The 16259-nt window shown below is 38.6% G+C and overlaps 2 protein-coding genes across 6 annotated transcripts in view; one reads left to right on the top strand and one right to left on the bottom strand.

Moving 5' to 3' along the window:
* Positions 1-16259, top strand: part of LOC107712165 (pyruvate carboxylase, mitochondrial-like) — a 161665-nt gene that overhangs the window by 79599 nt on the left and 65807 nt on the right. The gene's annotated exons all lie outside the window — the stretch shown is intronic.
* The window catches only part of LOC107712166 (leucine-rich repeat and fibronectin type-III domain-containing protein 4-like), a 27018-nt gene continuing 18892 nt past the window's right edge, over positions 8134-16259 (bottom strand). For all 5 annotated transcript variants that reach the window (XM_016517321.1, XM_016517322.1, XM_016517320.1 and 2 more), the window contains one exon: positions 8134-9633. In XM_016517321.1, the coding sequence (XP_016372807.1) occupies positions 8409-9633 (1225 nt within the window). In that variant the 3' untranslated portion in view covers positions 8134-8408. The remainder of the gene's footprint in view (positions 9634-16259) is intronic.

The following is a 16259-nucleotide window of genomic DNA, read 5'->3' as shown; positions in this document are numbered from 1 at the left end:
TTCAGATTCAGATTCCAGAAATGTTTTCTTATGTTGGAATGAAAGACACTAAGTACCGGATGAAGTGCTGCTTCTTATTCTTACCCAAAAATACAAAATGGAAGAAAGAGTTAAAACTGAACACAATCTTGCTACTCAAGCTGTGTATGAAATTTGTTATATATATATATATATATACAATAATGTACAGTATGTGGAAAATAATGTTTTTTTTTTACCTTAAACCGCATAAACACATTTCATTACAACAAATACACCAAATACTGTTCTTTTTAGCAACATCATATGACCCCTTTAAGACTTTTACTCAAGTAATATTCTAAACAGTGACTTCAACTTTTACCAAAGTAATTTTCTGGTAAAATATCTGTACTTTTACTTGAGTATGGCTTTCAGGTACTTTATACACAACTGAATACAGACAAATACATTTAGACCACTTAACGTAATGATTGCTATCGGGATGTGAAGAGACTTTCAACCAGCATAACAAAAAATGTTTCTGAAGATAATCACCTTTTGAACCTTTAATTGTTAAGGTAACAGTTATTGATTGAAATGGAAATGGGACTCTCTTTCCCCCATTGTTTTATCCTTTGTGTTTTCCTTCACATTCTTCTTTAACATTTTATCCAAGAATTTGATTAGTTCCATTTATTCCCAATTAATAGTCCTTCTACTCATTCTCTAACTGCTTTCGCTGCTTTCCCTGACTCATGTAAGTCTTTGTGATTAGCAGTCTTATATTTGTATCCGGTCACTGCTGTCATCTCTAGATGATGTATTTTCACTGGACTCGTGTCCTTGTTTTATTCATTTTCATTTATGTATTTATTTAGTTTGATGTGGCTGCTAAGTGCCTCTCTGTCAAACCCTGTGTTATTTGCCGTTAACAAATTACGCCGGGCCACCCAGAATACTGAAAGCAGCATAAACAAACCATTAGCTGACAGTATGTAAAATACATGTAGTTAAGCAGAGGGTTTTGATTAAAAAAAAATTGTTTCCCCTCTCTCCACTACTATGGCCAAAAGCTTAAGGCATAAGGGCTCCTGGCATTGGAGCTTGTAACAAAGAGAAAAATCTATATAAATGAGGAAAGACATTTCCTTCCAAAGTGCATTAAAGCTCTTAATCTGGACATAAATAAATAAAGTTAGCTGTTGTTAAGATTTAGGACATTGCTGACAAATTCCAGAGATGGCTTGTGAGGGAGTTGGAGAACTACACCTCTGAGTTTTTTTTTTTTTTTTTACATTATTTTATCATAGCGCTGTAAGACATCTTGCTAGGCTCAAGAGAACCTAAAGAGAACATTACACATACGCGTGCTGGTAATGCTAACATCTTTGCCTCCAGTTAGCACTTGACATTCTCAGTGTGAAGCTGGTCTGTGGTGTGTATTTCTTGTGTTAGCACTGGCTGTTATCTCCTGTGTGGGCTTTGCACTGGAGGGGAGATGACAAGTACAGGCCATGCACCACTGAAAGAGATCAAGACAAAGAGAGAAGCTGAGCGCGAGCGAAGAGAATAGAAAGTAGGTACCTGAAGCTCTCAGCAGGGAGTGGTCAGTGGTTCAGGAAACTAGAACGATAAAGTGGTATAAGAGTGAACGTTCTCAGTTCCTTTGCTGATGAAATAAAGGAAAACAAATGCATGAACTAAAACAACATGATTAATTTCTGTGCATATGCCAAGCTAGATCAGAAAATAATAATGACCCAGGCTCATTGGAAAAACGTTCCTGTGGCAACATTTCTGCAAAATTATGTTACATTGCATTTTGCACATTTCGCGACTCCTTCAGAGTGAAAAGTCCAGTGAGTGGCACCAAAAACGCATTCAGTATTGTCAAAAACAGTGGAAATTAAAAAAAAAATGTATTAAATTGATTGTTGTGCGTGTCACAGCAGTTTGGAAATTAATTGTCCGGTGAATGGCGTCTTTATTAATCTATAATCTGCCACTGTAATCATAATTTGTGTGAAAATGAATAAAAGATGTTGGTTTATTTATAGGTACTGTAAATTTTTCAAGTTTTGCAAAAATTTAGGGAGAGACACTTTTTCTTAAAGCTTAAATTATTAATTTGTCTGCCATGTAATTAAAAATTATGAATATATTAAAGGAGACATATTATGCCCCATTTTACAATATGTAATATAAGTCTCTGGTGTCCCCAGAATGTGTCTGTGAAGTTTCAGCTCAAAATCAAAATCATTTTGAAAATGCCTATTTTGAGTGGAAGCAGAAAACACGCTGTTTTTCGGGCCTGTGTCTTTAAATGCAAATGCCCCCTTTTCCAGAATAGAGCTGCGCCATTACAGCTCGGACCTGCTAAAAACATCTGTTTTGGTTCTGATTATCATGTTTATCGCGCTGAAATCATGCGTTTTAAACCATATTAGTTTAAACTTCTGATATACGGTTTTCTGAGCGCACACATCCGAAGCACACGGACAGAAAGCGGCTGCCACAGAATGTGAGTACTAAACTAAGTTCTCATTCACCAAAACAGTTTACGTTAAAAACACACGAGTTACAAAAACAGTCGGTTATGTCTGTGAAGGTAAACAGCTGGGAAATAAACCGCTTGTTTATTTTAGATCTGTGTGTAGTACTTAAATGTATAATTACACTGTAACAAGGACACCTTAAAGTGTAACCAAACTTTTATACAGGTTTGGAACAACATGTGGGTGAGTAAATGGATGGGAGAATTTTCATTTTGGGGGTGAACTATCGCTTTTCAAAACCAAAATCCTTTTTGTTGAGCACAGTAAATAAAAATTTATAGAGGAATAGAAGCAAATCCCTTTACTCCTCTGAGGTTATCTGGGCTTTTTGATAGGGTGAACCTTCATGATGTACAAATTCATGTTCTACCTTTTAATGTTGCCATCAGAATGATCTACAGATTTGTTTTCTTTTTGATCTGTGGCAAGTCCTTATAAATCACTGCAAACAAATCTCTTTGTCATTCTGACAGTCAACAGCTCCAATTGGCTGCCAAAGCCAGGTGGCATTCCTTGTTACCATGCCAACAAGTTGTTCTGGACTAATTCATTGGCTCGTGCAGCTGGCAAATTGCCAGAAAAAAAAATCTGCTAGAATATTTGAAGTTAGCAAGAACACATACAGCTGAGATTAGCTAATATTGCAGAACATTATGCGTACCAATTAGGTAATCAAAGTTAACTGCATTTAGCCTTGGAGTCTAGTCAACTGAGGGGTTTTAATTAGCCTAGAATCCATTTAGCAATATCGTGAATGTTGTACTGCAAATGGCCAAATTTAATTATGGCTCTAGCAAATCCAGTGCTTTGTTGAAGACAAGAAACTTTCACATAATGAGATGAAGTTGTAAATACTGTTTGAATGTTTGAGTGCTCATTGTCTTTCTCACAGCGTTTCATGCCACAATAATTGTGCATTATACTAAGTATGGAAGAAAATGGTGGGTGGGCGAAATCTTTGAAATTCTTCAAACAGAAGAACGTCTTTCCAACATTCTAGCAACATATATCCATACTCCCCAATATGTAACTCTTGTGCCATTATCAGTTGCATTGTTATTGATATACATCATTTTCACAGACTTGTTCACCCCAAAATTATGATTTCTGTCTTCAAATAAAAATGGCTTGGTCTGTCGCTCAAACTTGGCATCTATTTGGCTTTAGATGACTTGGAATGAGGTGCGCAAGTTACACAGACTGCTTTTATAGTACTTCATGCTGCTTTTGTTCTTCTTGATTAAATTATATCTGCCTATTTTGTCCTGGGTATGTAATTCAGACAGTGATGCAACTAAGAATATCTGCAGATTGGCGAAAGGTGCCCTACTAAGTGCATGACAGGCAGGTGAGGTTGGGGTTAGGAATAAGGTTGGGGTTTGGCTTCCGTGTTTTGATTCACTCAAACATGTGACATTAATAAAATATGTAATAAAAGGTTTCAGAGGCCTAAAAGAATTATCTGAAATGAGGTGAGAGTGTCACCAGAGTGACATTTTGGTGGTGCAAGGCTATAAATCGCTACAGTTATGTTTCCCTTATGAGACTGCCCTGGATGACAAGTTCATTCTTGGCCATTCTGTAGCCAGCCTATTAGAGATGAACCAGTTTATGTGTGTGATTTGGCTGAGTGCAGAAACATTGTAAGAACAAACTGTGTATGTGTGTATACATCAATCAAACTGGTTTTAATTAGTCAAATTGGTCCAGAATTTGCTGCAGGCAGGTAAAGTAGAGCTGGATGTCCTTTATTTTAGGTTACATCACGCACACTCTGGGACTGGGTGAGAAATAGCACATTTTCTCATCTCTTTTTGGCCCATCTCTTTCAGACAAATAGACTGCCATGGTCACAATATGCACTGAGCCAACTTTAATCTTCTCAAATGATATAGACCACTGGGATCCGATTATGTAACACAGATCACTGGGGTTATGGCCATTCACTCTATAAAAGTCTGTTGTTAGTGTTGTTTTTCTATGTTAAATTAGGTAAAAAGAAAGGCATTTAATGGAATAGTTCTACCAAAAATGAAAAGTCATCATTTATTCAACCTCATGTCACTACAAACCTGTACAGAACCTGCTGTAAGCCTGTCTGTTGCTGTGTGTAAATACAGAAGGCAGAGATGTACACAGTGTCTGTGCAATCATACATCCATCGATGCACACACACACACACACATATGCAGCTCAACTCATCTTCTCCCCCTCCTTTCACCTAAGCTATTCCTAAATGGGGTTTATTGGCAATGAGATAAATTCTGGCAAAGCACTTACATGACAAAAATACCACATTACAGACACAATGTCCTCTCTCTTTTTCTCCAGCTCTATCCATTGTGCTCGCTCACTTTAGCGCTTCCTCTCTCTCTGTGTCCCGCATTAGCACTCTTTCAGACAGTGCTGTCCGTCCTATCTCTTTCCCTCAATCCGTCTCTTTCCCTGTCTTTATCTCAGCCTCACACGCTGCCCTTCCTCAGCAACTATCTCAAACTGCAGATAGACAGGACATGACAATGGAAAAGAGGGAGAATAATTTAGCAATCAAGTCTCCTGCCCTCTTTTTATGGCAGCAAAACAAGGGGGAAAAAACTTATCTTACTTAAAAAGTAACTATTTTCATCTTACCTTAACTTGAAATGCTTAACAGTGCTGTACTCTGTCCCTTTTTTATTTTTAAATGAAGCTTCTGGGTTCAATACAAGGTAAGCTCAGTCGACAGCATTTGTGGCATAATTCTGATTACCATAAAATATTTTTTTTTTTTTTTTTGAATAAAATTTTCAGTTTTAATATCCTGTAATGGCAAAGCTGAATGTACTGTCACTTTTGATCAATGTAATGCATCCTTGCTGAATTAAAACAAAACTAAATAAATAAATAAATAACTGACCCAAAACATTTGAATGGTAGTGTAACTTTTGCACACTGAAATCATGTTTAGACACATATTGTTTACATATTGTTGCAACAGTATAGCATTTAGTTTGTACCATTCATTTCCATTGTAAGTGCTTCACAGATCTGTTTTTGATGAGCTGAAATTAATGAGTTTAATTTTTGTGGTAATCAGCATAAAGTCATGAATGCGGTCGATTAAGCTTAACTTGTAATGACCTTAGAATATTCCTTTAAGGATATAAAATCAAGGCAACAATGTTTACTTTAGCAAAATAAGATACAATAACAAACAGGTATTAAAATGGTTATTAATATCAGTGGTTCCCTTATTTTAATCTTCATTTCTATTCTCAGTAAAAAAAAAAAAAACATTTTAACACTTAATGACATTGACATTGAGTTTATGCCAACAAAAAACTTAACTTTGTTTTTCACTGCTAGTATATTTCATGAAAAATAAAAAGAAACATTTCTGGCAAAACAGCTCATTATTGTTTTTTTCATCCATTTCTCCAAACAAAACATATTTTAAAACAGAATTTATTAATTGATTCTGTGGTTTTGGAATGGCAATTTTTTAAATGAATTTGTCCTTCTATAATAGTCCAGCATCCTTGCCGCCAATGTAATTGTCACATAACACATTCCTGTACTGGATAGTGGTGGTCACATGATACAGTAGATCCAGTGGTGTCATAAAATTATATATTTTTTGTGCATTAATCCACCCACTCACCTACACACTTACAAGCACATACACACATACAGACTCACGCTCAAAATATCAATTGTCAGTCAATGCCCATTCATGTTTTAAAAGTGTTCCAAATCATGCCACCATTGTTCAGTTTGTACACTTTCACTTTACTTGCAGTTTGCATCCTCTGCATTCCACATTTGCTGTAATACCATTGTTGCTGTTATCAATTGATCTCCTCCAATCGATTGTGCATGAGTCGGCACGTCCACTTGCTGGCTTTGTCCCTGTAATGTACGTGACCACAGGAAAATGAACCATCGTATTTCCCCAAGGTCCACGTGAGTTAGTAATCATTGTTTCTGTGGGCCTGCTTGTATTTAGTGATGTGTTTTTTTGTTCACATTGACTGCCTTTTAAAAATAAATATAGTTTGTGGATCTCCAAAATTCACTGACAAACCAGACTTTTTGTATGTTTTTTTTTTTTTAGAAGTCTTGACTTTTATATCTGCTGCCTAAACCCATGCTGCCTTTTTTTTGTACTTTCTGGAATGATTCATCAATATTATATGAGATCTTCAACAACTTCCCTTCGGAAAAGCCAGTCTAAAAACATCCTATTACATATCTATCTTAACTGGTCTCTCAGCCTGATCAAGCTGGTCTTCAGCTAGTTTTGCTGGTGCCACAGGCTGTCCAACTGGCAAGTACCCCAAACCCATCTAAAACCAACAAACCAGATCACCATTACCAAGCCAGAGAGCAGCTAAGGCCACCAAACCAGCTTATGTTTGTTTTTTGTTTTTTTGTTTTTTTGTAATACAGTCTTATACAGTAACTTTACCACATTTTTAGCTTTCCTTTAAACCGGTTTCTCTATGAATCCTTCTGCATCCATCTTTTTTGGTCCTAACATCCTGTCTCTTCATTTATCTACTTGTGTCTCATCTGTTTTCTCTTTCCCTACACCACACTCTCCTCAAGTTCTTCTTCCTTTTCTTTGTCCTTTTCTTTATCCTTCAGCCACTGGTTCTTTGAATTCGTTGTAACCTCCGCTTTTGGAGGGTTGGAATTTGAGTTGGTGGTATTGTAGGCACGGATGTGCCCGCGTGCATGCTGCATGTGAAAATCTTCGCTGCCGCTGCTGGTTGTTGAGGTGCTTGTTGCTGAAGTGCACTGGACAAGCATGCCATGTAACGACTGGCTCCGTTTGGTCCAGATTACGCTAAGTCTCTTGGCATAACTATAGCAGGCTGTTGTGGCAATTTCACCCATATCAAATGATGAGCTTCTCTTGTAGCGCAGGGCGCTGTGAAGAGAACTCTCATGGGACAACACAGGGCTCTGATAGGCCAGTGAGGAATTCCACTGGCTCTCTGGTCCTCCCCGACGGACTACAATGCCCCCACCTGTGCTGAACCGCCTGTCACGACTGTACGTAGGGGGCGGAGCCAAGCTTAAACTGGCCCCTTTACTTGTGTCCATATTTGTAGGGCGCAGTTTGAGCAGTTTCGCTCCTAATTGCTGTGACGGCCGTGGCAGTGTGGAGGGGGAATGATTACTGGGGGTATAATACAAAGACATTTGCTCTTTCTCCAGAATGTATGGAGGAAGAGGCCTGACAGACCCCATCTCGACCTCTAGTCCTGCCCTGAACTGTTCCAGATTCACCTTGGGCTTTGGGAGGGTTTTTGGTTTCACTTTGGAAGTTGGTTTGGGCGGTGAACCCAACCCTCTCTCTGCCACTTTTCGTTTTTGAACAAGTCCGTTGGGCAGCACCACCATCATCACGTTCCCATTTCCATTACTCTGAGAAAAGACATCGGCTCTCTTGGCAGGAAGAGGCGGGAAGTCTGTTCCTGAGCAACCCACCTCCTCGCCAATTTCATGATGATTGTCATGGTTACTGCACACACGGTGACGTACCATCAGTGCCACGGTAAACACCAACAGCGTTACTACAACAACTCCACCAACCAGAATTGTAAGAGTCCCGCTAGTTTTGCTGGTGCCACAGGCTGTCCAACTGGCAAGTACCCCAAACCCATCTAAAACCAACAAACCAGATCACCATTACCAAGCCAGAGAGCAGCTAAGGCCACCAAACCAGCTTATGTTTGTTTTTTGTTTTTTTGTTTTTTTGTAATACAGTCTTATACAGTAACTTTACCACATTTTTAGCTTTCCTTTAAACCGGTTTCTCTATGAATCCTTCTGCATCCATCTTTTTTGGTCCTAACATCCTGTCTCTTCATTTATCTACTTGTGTCTCATCTGTTTTCTCTTTCCCTACACCACACTCTCCTCAAGTTCTTCTTCCTTTTCTTTGTCCTTTTCTTTATCCTTCAGCCACTGGTTCTTTGAATTCGTTGTAACCTCCGCTTTTGGAGGGTTGGAATTTGAGTTGGTGGTATTGTAGGCACGGATGTGCCCGCGTGCATGCTGCATGTGAAAATCTTCGCTGCCGCTGCTGGTTGTTGAGGTGCTTGTTGCTGAAGTGCACTGGACAAGCATGCCATGTAACGACTGGCTCCGTTTGGTCCAGATTACGCTAAGTCTCTTGGCATAACTATAGCAGGCTGTTGTGGCAATTTCACCCATATCAAATGATGAGCTTCTCTTGTAGCGCAGGGCGCTGTGAAGAGAACTCTCATGGGACAACACAGGGCTCTGATAGGCCAGTGAGGAATTCCACTGGCTCTCTGGTCCTCCCCGACGGACTACAATGCCCCCACCTGTGCTGAACCGCCTGTCACGACTGTACGTAGGGGGCGGAGCCAAGCTTAAACTGGCCCCTTTACTTGTGTCCATATTTGTAGGGCGCAGTTTGAGCAGTTTCGCTCCTAATTGCTGTGACGGCCGTGGCAGTGTGGAGGGGGAATGATTACTGGGGGTATAATACAAAGACATTTGCTCTTTCTCCAGAATGTATGGAGGAAGAGGCCTGACAGACCCCATCTCGACCTCTAGTCCTGCCCTGAACTGTTCCAGATTCACCTTGGGCTTTGGGAGGGTTTTTGGTTTCACTTTGGAAGTTGGTTTGGGCGGTGAACCCAACCCTCTCTCTGCCATTTTTCGTTTTTGAACAAGTCCGTTGGGCAGCACCACCATTATCACATTCCCATTTCCATTACTCTGAGAAAAGACATCGGCTCTCTTGGCAGGAAGAGGCGGGAAGTCTGTTCCTGAGCAACCCACCTCCTCGCCAATTTCATGATGATTGTCATGGTTACTGCACACACGGTGACGTACCATCAGTGCCACGGTAAACACCAACAGCGTTACTACAACAACTCCACCAACCAGAATTGTAAGAGTCCCGCCAAGGAAGTGGGCTTGAAGCGAACGGCAGTCTGGGTAATTGTCCTTGGTGCTAAACTGGGTGCAACCAAGGACCTTTGTGGCGGCCATGGAAGTGACTGTGTCATCAAAAATGGCTAGCACGCACAAATTGTAGTCTGAGCCAGAGACCAGGTTTTTCAGTAGAAAGCTGTCACTTGTGGGGGGCAGAATCCTAAAAGAGGAGGGGAGGGAGAGAACGAGAAAGAGCGGATGGTTAGTAACCTGTAGCAATCTCCCCATTCCATTACAATTAAACAGCATTTTGATCTTTATTCCCTTGTTCGTAGCAAAAAAGCCTACACTAACTAATGTAATGGAAATGTACTGGGCTGTTCTGGCACACCACCATCCAAATTAAGGCCTTCCCAAACAATACTTCTAATGTTGATATATAATTACAGGTTCGGATCAAGACCTTGACACATTACAATACTGCTTCAGTCACATTATTAAAACCCCTTTATCCTCCCACACACAGACATTTTTCTTTATCCTTCTCTCGTGGAAGAAAAGCATCAGCTAATGCCTGCTGTCCACTGGTCCTGATGGGTTTAATTATGTCTCATCAAAAAATGAAAGAACACCTTAAGTAATGCACATGGAATATTAACTGCAGACAAACACATGATATGGCAGTGGGCATTCTTACTGCCTTAATTTCTTTAGTTATGTCCCAGAGTGTTTTCAAAGAATATTTTTTGTTCTCTTTTTTCCTCTTTTGTCCAATTTATCCTTTTATTATATAATTTCTTATTATTTAGCAGTTCTTATTATTTATTATTTATAAAAAGTATCAAAAATGCTTTAAATTACTATTTGAGAAGCTTATTATTTGAAAATCCAATTTGACCTTTTTATGACGAGCTAAGGTTAGTTCATGTTTTAAATTGTTGTGGTGAAGGTCCCCCAAATGTAAAATGAATTAATAATTCATTATATCTTTTTTTACACACAGGATTCATCCATTACTGGCTTATAAATGTGACATGTATATATGAATGTTGAAATTATACAAACAGTATGTGGAGGTCTTGAGGCTCTATATATATAATTATAAAATAACAGTAATTATTAAACAGGTTTCCCAAACATACCCCCATGTGTTTGGTAAAAGAGGTAGAGGGCGCCTCAAACTGACTCCCTTGGTTGATAGCAATCTTTTGAAAACACCACAGATTTCACTTTTCAACCTTTAGCTGGCTCACTTACTTTAATTCTGTCAGGACCATTATCGTCAAAATGATTGACACTTAGCATACAGTTTGGATTTGGCAGTATGATTCTGTTTTGGGCAAAAAACTCCCTGCCCATCCATGCAGCCTGTCATGAATGAGCAGGGAGAGCAGCAATAACCCCCCAGGGTAAACAGAACAGAACAAAGCAGATAGCATTAATGTTCTTAATGATATTTAAGTGTAACAACATTATTCAAGATAAAAAGGATTCTAATTCAATGAGGAAAATCAGAAAGCCAAGTTCTGACTGTGGCGAAAGGAGGAGTTGGGGATGGAGGAGGGTAATTTGCTCCTGAGCAAGTGATAAAGCTCCTGAATAATCCTGAATAGACCTTGTATAGGAATGCCGTGATAGGCGTCATATTTCTATTGGTAGATGTGGATCAGTTGAGAGTCAGCCGATGCAAGCTTGACTCACGTGACCTGCCAGAACTAACGCTATATGCTTTATTTGGCATAGTTTCTCTCTGCACATTAGAAATATTTGAAGTTGAAAAAAAGACTGCAGAATCTAACATTTGTTTTCCGATATAAATGTACAAGCGTAATTTGTTTATTAAATCAATAAGGTTAAAAAAAGACTCTCTCCCACTCTTTCTCTCTCTGTTGAACACACACACACAAACACACTCTGTCTGCCTGAACTGCTCTGTCATTGGGGTCAGAATCTATTAAGCCTGGCTGTGCTGTAAATTATGAGTTACAGCTCAAGGTCATTCTGTCTGCCCTCTTCTAGCTTTGTATTTCCAGTCTCTGTGTAGCTCTGCGTGCCCTTGTTGTGTTGTTTCCAGGCACATGAAGAGATATACTATTAAAATAAACATGAAACAATGTCTCGGTAGCTGTATCCAAGGCAGTATACTGGAGCTGACATATTTTAGAAGTGACTGACCATGCGCTAGTAGGTAAACATCTCTCGACCAGGACATAAAGCCAAAACAGGCATTACCATGGAAACCACGTAGGAGAACTAGATATAGTATGTCTGTTGGTGGATTCCTTTTTTATCCAGGTGAGTAGGTGCACTAAGTGTGAATGACAGAGCAATAATGATAGCATTGGTGCATTAATTTGACATGTCAGTTGAATTTGTACTATTTGTGAAACTGGATCCACAGATGTAAAACCAGGGGAAAAAAGATACCATAATGACTAATTAGATGTCCAGTGGAAAAAGGATAAAGAAGTACAAGTATACTTGGCAGGAAAATGACAGGTGTCTGTCTCTGGGTAACAAATCAGTGCTAACTGCACTGAACGCTAGTTCCACATATTGACAGGGCAGATCAGTATTGGCTCGTGTCCCGTACAAAGTGGATGTGACCTTCAGCATTCTTAGTGTGTTTATGAGTGTCTGTATAATTTCTTTTTTTATTTTTGTCATTTTTGAACATAAATGTAGTAAAGCTTGATACGTGTCTCAAACTCAGCTCAGCCAAGAAGTATTTCTCATTGAATTCCCACAAAACCAAATTATCTGAGTTATGCTATCCACATTAAAAGGATAGTTTACCCAAAATGTAAATGTTTTGTCATCACTTATTCACCTTTATATTGTTTACAGATCTGTTTGACTTTCTTTCCTTTTTACAACGCAGAAGGTGACTTTTTGAATAATAAATTGGCCACTCTGTTCCATATTATTAAAAATAATGGGTGGGGCTGTCAACCTCCAAAATGACAAGCAGACTATAAAACTATCATAAAATAGGTTCATTTGTTGTCTTCTAAAGTATAGCGTTGTGTGAGGAACAGACTAAAATGTACACTACTATTCAAAAACGGGTCTGTAAGTGTGTTTGTTTTTTTTAAGAAATTAATGCTTTTATTCATGAAGGAAACATTAAATTGGTCAAAAGTGAAAGTAAAGACAATGATACAAAAGATTTATATTTCAACTAAATGCTGCTATTTTGAAATTTGTTCATCAAAGAATTCTGGAAAAAAAGATTATAAGAGACTTCTCTCAAAAACATTAAAATAATCTTACCAACCCCACACTTTTGAACAGTTGTGTACATCATTATTCAAAAATTTGTGTTATTTACTTTTATTCTGTTCAGTGAGTCACTGCGACTGGATTTCTGAAAATGAATAATTGATTCACTAAAAAATTGCAATCCATTCACGAATCAGACCATTGCTGGTCCTAGACTTCTGGAGGCCTAAGCAAATCCAAACTTATTTTTTCAGAGCAGTTTCACTGTCACCAAACAACAGTGAGTTAAAAACAGTCAGCAATACAATAAAAAGAAGAAAATTACAAACAGTAGAACAAATAAAATAGAAAAAAGATACAAATTAAACAATTTAGTCTACTAAAAATAACACCCTACTATACAGAAACTGAAAAAGGTAATAAAAAAAAAAACACTGCGTAGTCTTCACTGTAATTAACCATACATTGTGTCTTATTACAGTTACTAAAGTTATTCAATGAAAAGCAGTGAATGATTCTCTTGATTTCTTTTTTGTTTGATTAACATTAAATGACAGAGAGCAACAGGGATTTTAGGCTGCTGTCACTTTAAAAGTGAATCCACCGATCTAATATACTGACCAGCAATCAATTACTTTCCCAAGTGTTCATGTTTACTTACGACATAACTGACCGCTTTTAAGTGAAAACTTTCCAATGCTAACATTTTGGCATATTTGTGTTTGTATTTAAGTGCACAACCAAAGCCCAAAATAGCATATACTTGTCCATGTGAATCAGACATGGCTACATCTCTCATGAAATCTAATGAATTCAAGGAGAGACAGGGGTGGATGTCAAGGTTTTCACTGATAAGCAACTTTTTGGCATTAACTTTATAAATGTGGGCAAAATGGCCAGGATATTTAGCTTAACAGCTTAAGCTTTTGTTTACCATGGATGAAGGAAAGTCATAGGGATTTGGAGCAACATGAAGGTGAGTAAGTGATGGTGTTTTTATGGTGAACTGTCACTTTAATTTTATAGCTCTATAATCTTACTGTGCCATATGTCAACAATTGTCAAATTTTTGTCTATTTTTTTTTCTCCTCAGTTGATACATGAAATAGAAAATTATTGAGAACTCCATTAGGTCTCCTGAGCTATAGTAAAACAGCCATTGAGCAATAAAATTTTCTTCTGGATTATCAGCACTCATAACGTTTCAGAAGATTGAGATTTACCTTTTCTTCTAGTGCCTTTAATTTGTGTGTCTGAATTTGTGAGATGGAACTGCACAAATTCAGATTTTGCCTTGTCATACATTCACACATACACACTCGTACACATCCATTCTGCAATAAAAACTGACAGGGAAATGTTTTGTGAAACTGGTGACACAGAAACAGGCAATCATTAGAACACTCTAATAATAGAGAGAGAGAGGAGGAGGAGGGATGGAGCCTGAACGAAAGGGAAGGAAACAGAAAAGACTTTCATCTTTTGTCTCCACTAACTTAATCTTCATAAACAGACTACTTTTATTCTCTAAACTCAACCCTGCCTTTTTCTTGTCACACTCTTTCCTCCCATTCTCACCCAGTTAATGTCAGTCTTTTTCTCTCTTGCTTCCCTCTACAGGATCTACCTCTTTCTTTTTGCATATCCTCTGTGTATCCACTGAGACTCCTTTTCTGCGTTTCTTGTTCTTGAAAAAAAGCTATACATCCAGACACCAAACCAAAGCCAGATAAAAGCTTTCCTTTTACCTGTAATCTCTCTCATTCTCGATTTTTCACTCTCTGCTCCTCTTCCTGTTGTTGTGGTGGCCGTCAGCAAGATAAGTTGTGACATACTTATTGGCACTGCAGTTTAAGCTCATTTAAAGACTTCATTATTCTATCCCTTGAGCCCTCTGTCAAACTCTCTATCTCTGTCCCACCCCTCTTCTTTATTTCCCATTCCCTCTTTCTGACTCTCTCTCTCCTTGCCAGCCCCCTGTCAGTTTCAGTGTCTGTGGTGTCAGAAGCTTGTAATTCTCCCACACCACATACACATATTCACTCCCTCTTGGCCCCTTAATGAAGGACAGACAGCAAGAGGGCGTATGTCACTTGCCATAGATAATGTCTCAGAGAAGTGCAAGAGGTATTGAACATGCTCCGAAAATGTCTGACAACGACTAGGCTGAAGCTGCTGCTAGAGCCACAGACACTGATAACATGAGAAAGCAGTAGGACTGCCTTTGCCTCAGGTTCAACATGGAGCTCATTATTATCACGATTCATGCTGACAAGAATCAGAGCATGGCATATTCATTATTGCAGTGCTGTTAAATGTCATATTAAATGGGTTATATAAGCTGGCTCTGAATGCACATAAGTGGATTTCTGAACAATTAGCCTGTAATATGACAGTAGATCGTATTTAAACGCCTGTTGTTTGAGCCCTATTGAAGTTCCAATCCATCACTTTAATGTCACTTTCAGTGAAGTATTCTTGAAATCCAGATTTAGTCAACATATGCTAGTCTGGTTAATTAAAAAAAAAAATGGTTCACTAAATTCAATGACACAACTCATCTGTGGAGACTCATTCTCAGTGACCCAATAAAGCACTAGACAGCACTGGCACAGTTTTTGCAGTTGTTGTAGTTGAAGCCTTGGAGTTCATGTTTGATCTTGAAACGCTAATTTTCAATAACAAAATATTTGGAACTTCTTGCAAGTTACTTAAAGGTGCCATAGAATGGAAAACTGTATTTACCTTGGCATAGTTGAATAATAACAGTTCGGTACATGGAAATGACATACCGTGAGCCTCAAACACCATTGTTTCCTCCTTCTTATGTAAGTCTCGTGCATGCAAAAGACCACTGAAAAATAGGCGAATCAGAACATAACACAGACTGTGATGTTACAGTCGGGATCACTAATAGTTACGCCCCTAACATTTGCAAATACCCTAATAAAATAACGCGAGCCACTAAAGGGACATGGTTAGCTGCTTGTTAGTGGTAGCCTGTTACATTACAGTACATAAGTTTTCACTTACCACATAAACAGAGTATGGAGAGATGACAGGATGATGGCGAATGATTTACAGTTCATGAGCACCACTGACAAGCATCTGATCTTGTAAAATGTGTGGTAAGTACTGCAGCTGTAGTTTACACAGAGCACGTGCGATCGCAAATCTCGAAAGTGAAAGTAAAAAGTGATTGTTCATTCGAAAGCAGTTTTAATGCCCCGCATATTAATAGTGGCTCCCTGATGCCCACATTTTATATACAGTATAATTACCCAGTGATATAACTGCGAGAGACAGTATTGAAATATATATTTTCCCTGTGTCTCAGCAATGCAACTACCACGTTCCAAGGCCCATAAAGGTAGTGAGGACATCGTTAAAATAGTTCATGTGAAATCAATGGTTCAACCTTATTTTTATGAAGCTACGAGAATACTTTTTGTTTGCAAAGAAAACAAAAATAATTACTTTATTCAACATTTTCTTCTCTTCCGTGTCAGTATTCGATGCACGTTCACGATGTCCTAACTACCTTCTGGGCCTTGAACGTGGTAGTTGCGTTGCTGTCTATGCAGGGTCAGAAAGCTCTCAGATTTCATCAAAAATATCTTAATC

The sequence above is a fragment of the Sinocyclocheilus rhinocerous genome, unplaced genomic scaffold, assembly GCF_001515625.1.
Source record: "Sinocyclocheilus rhinocerous isolate Xijiao unplaced genomic scaffold, SAMN03320098_v1.1 scaffold6048, whole genome shotgun sequence".
NCBI classification, from domain to species: domain Eukaryota; kingdom Metazoa; phylum Chordata; class Actinopteri; order Cypriniformes; family Cyprinidae; genus Sinocyclocheilus; species Sinocyclocheilus rhinocerous.
This window is presented reverse-complemented; position numbering and strand designations above follow the sequence as displayed.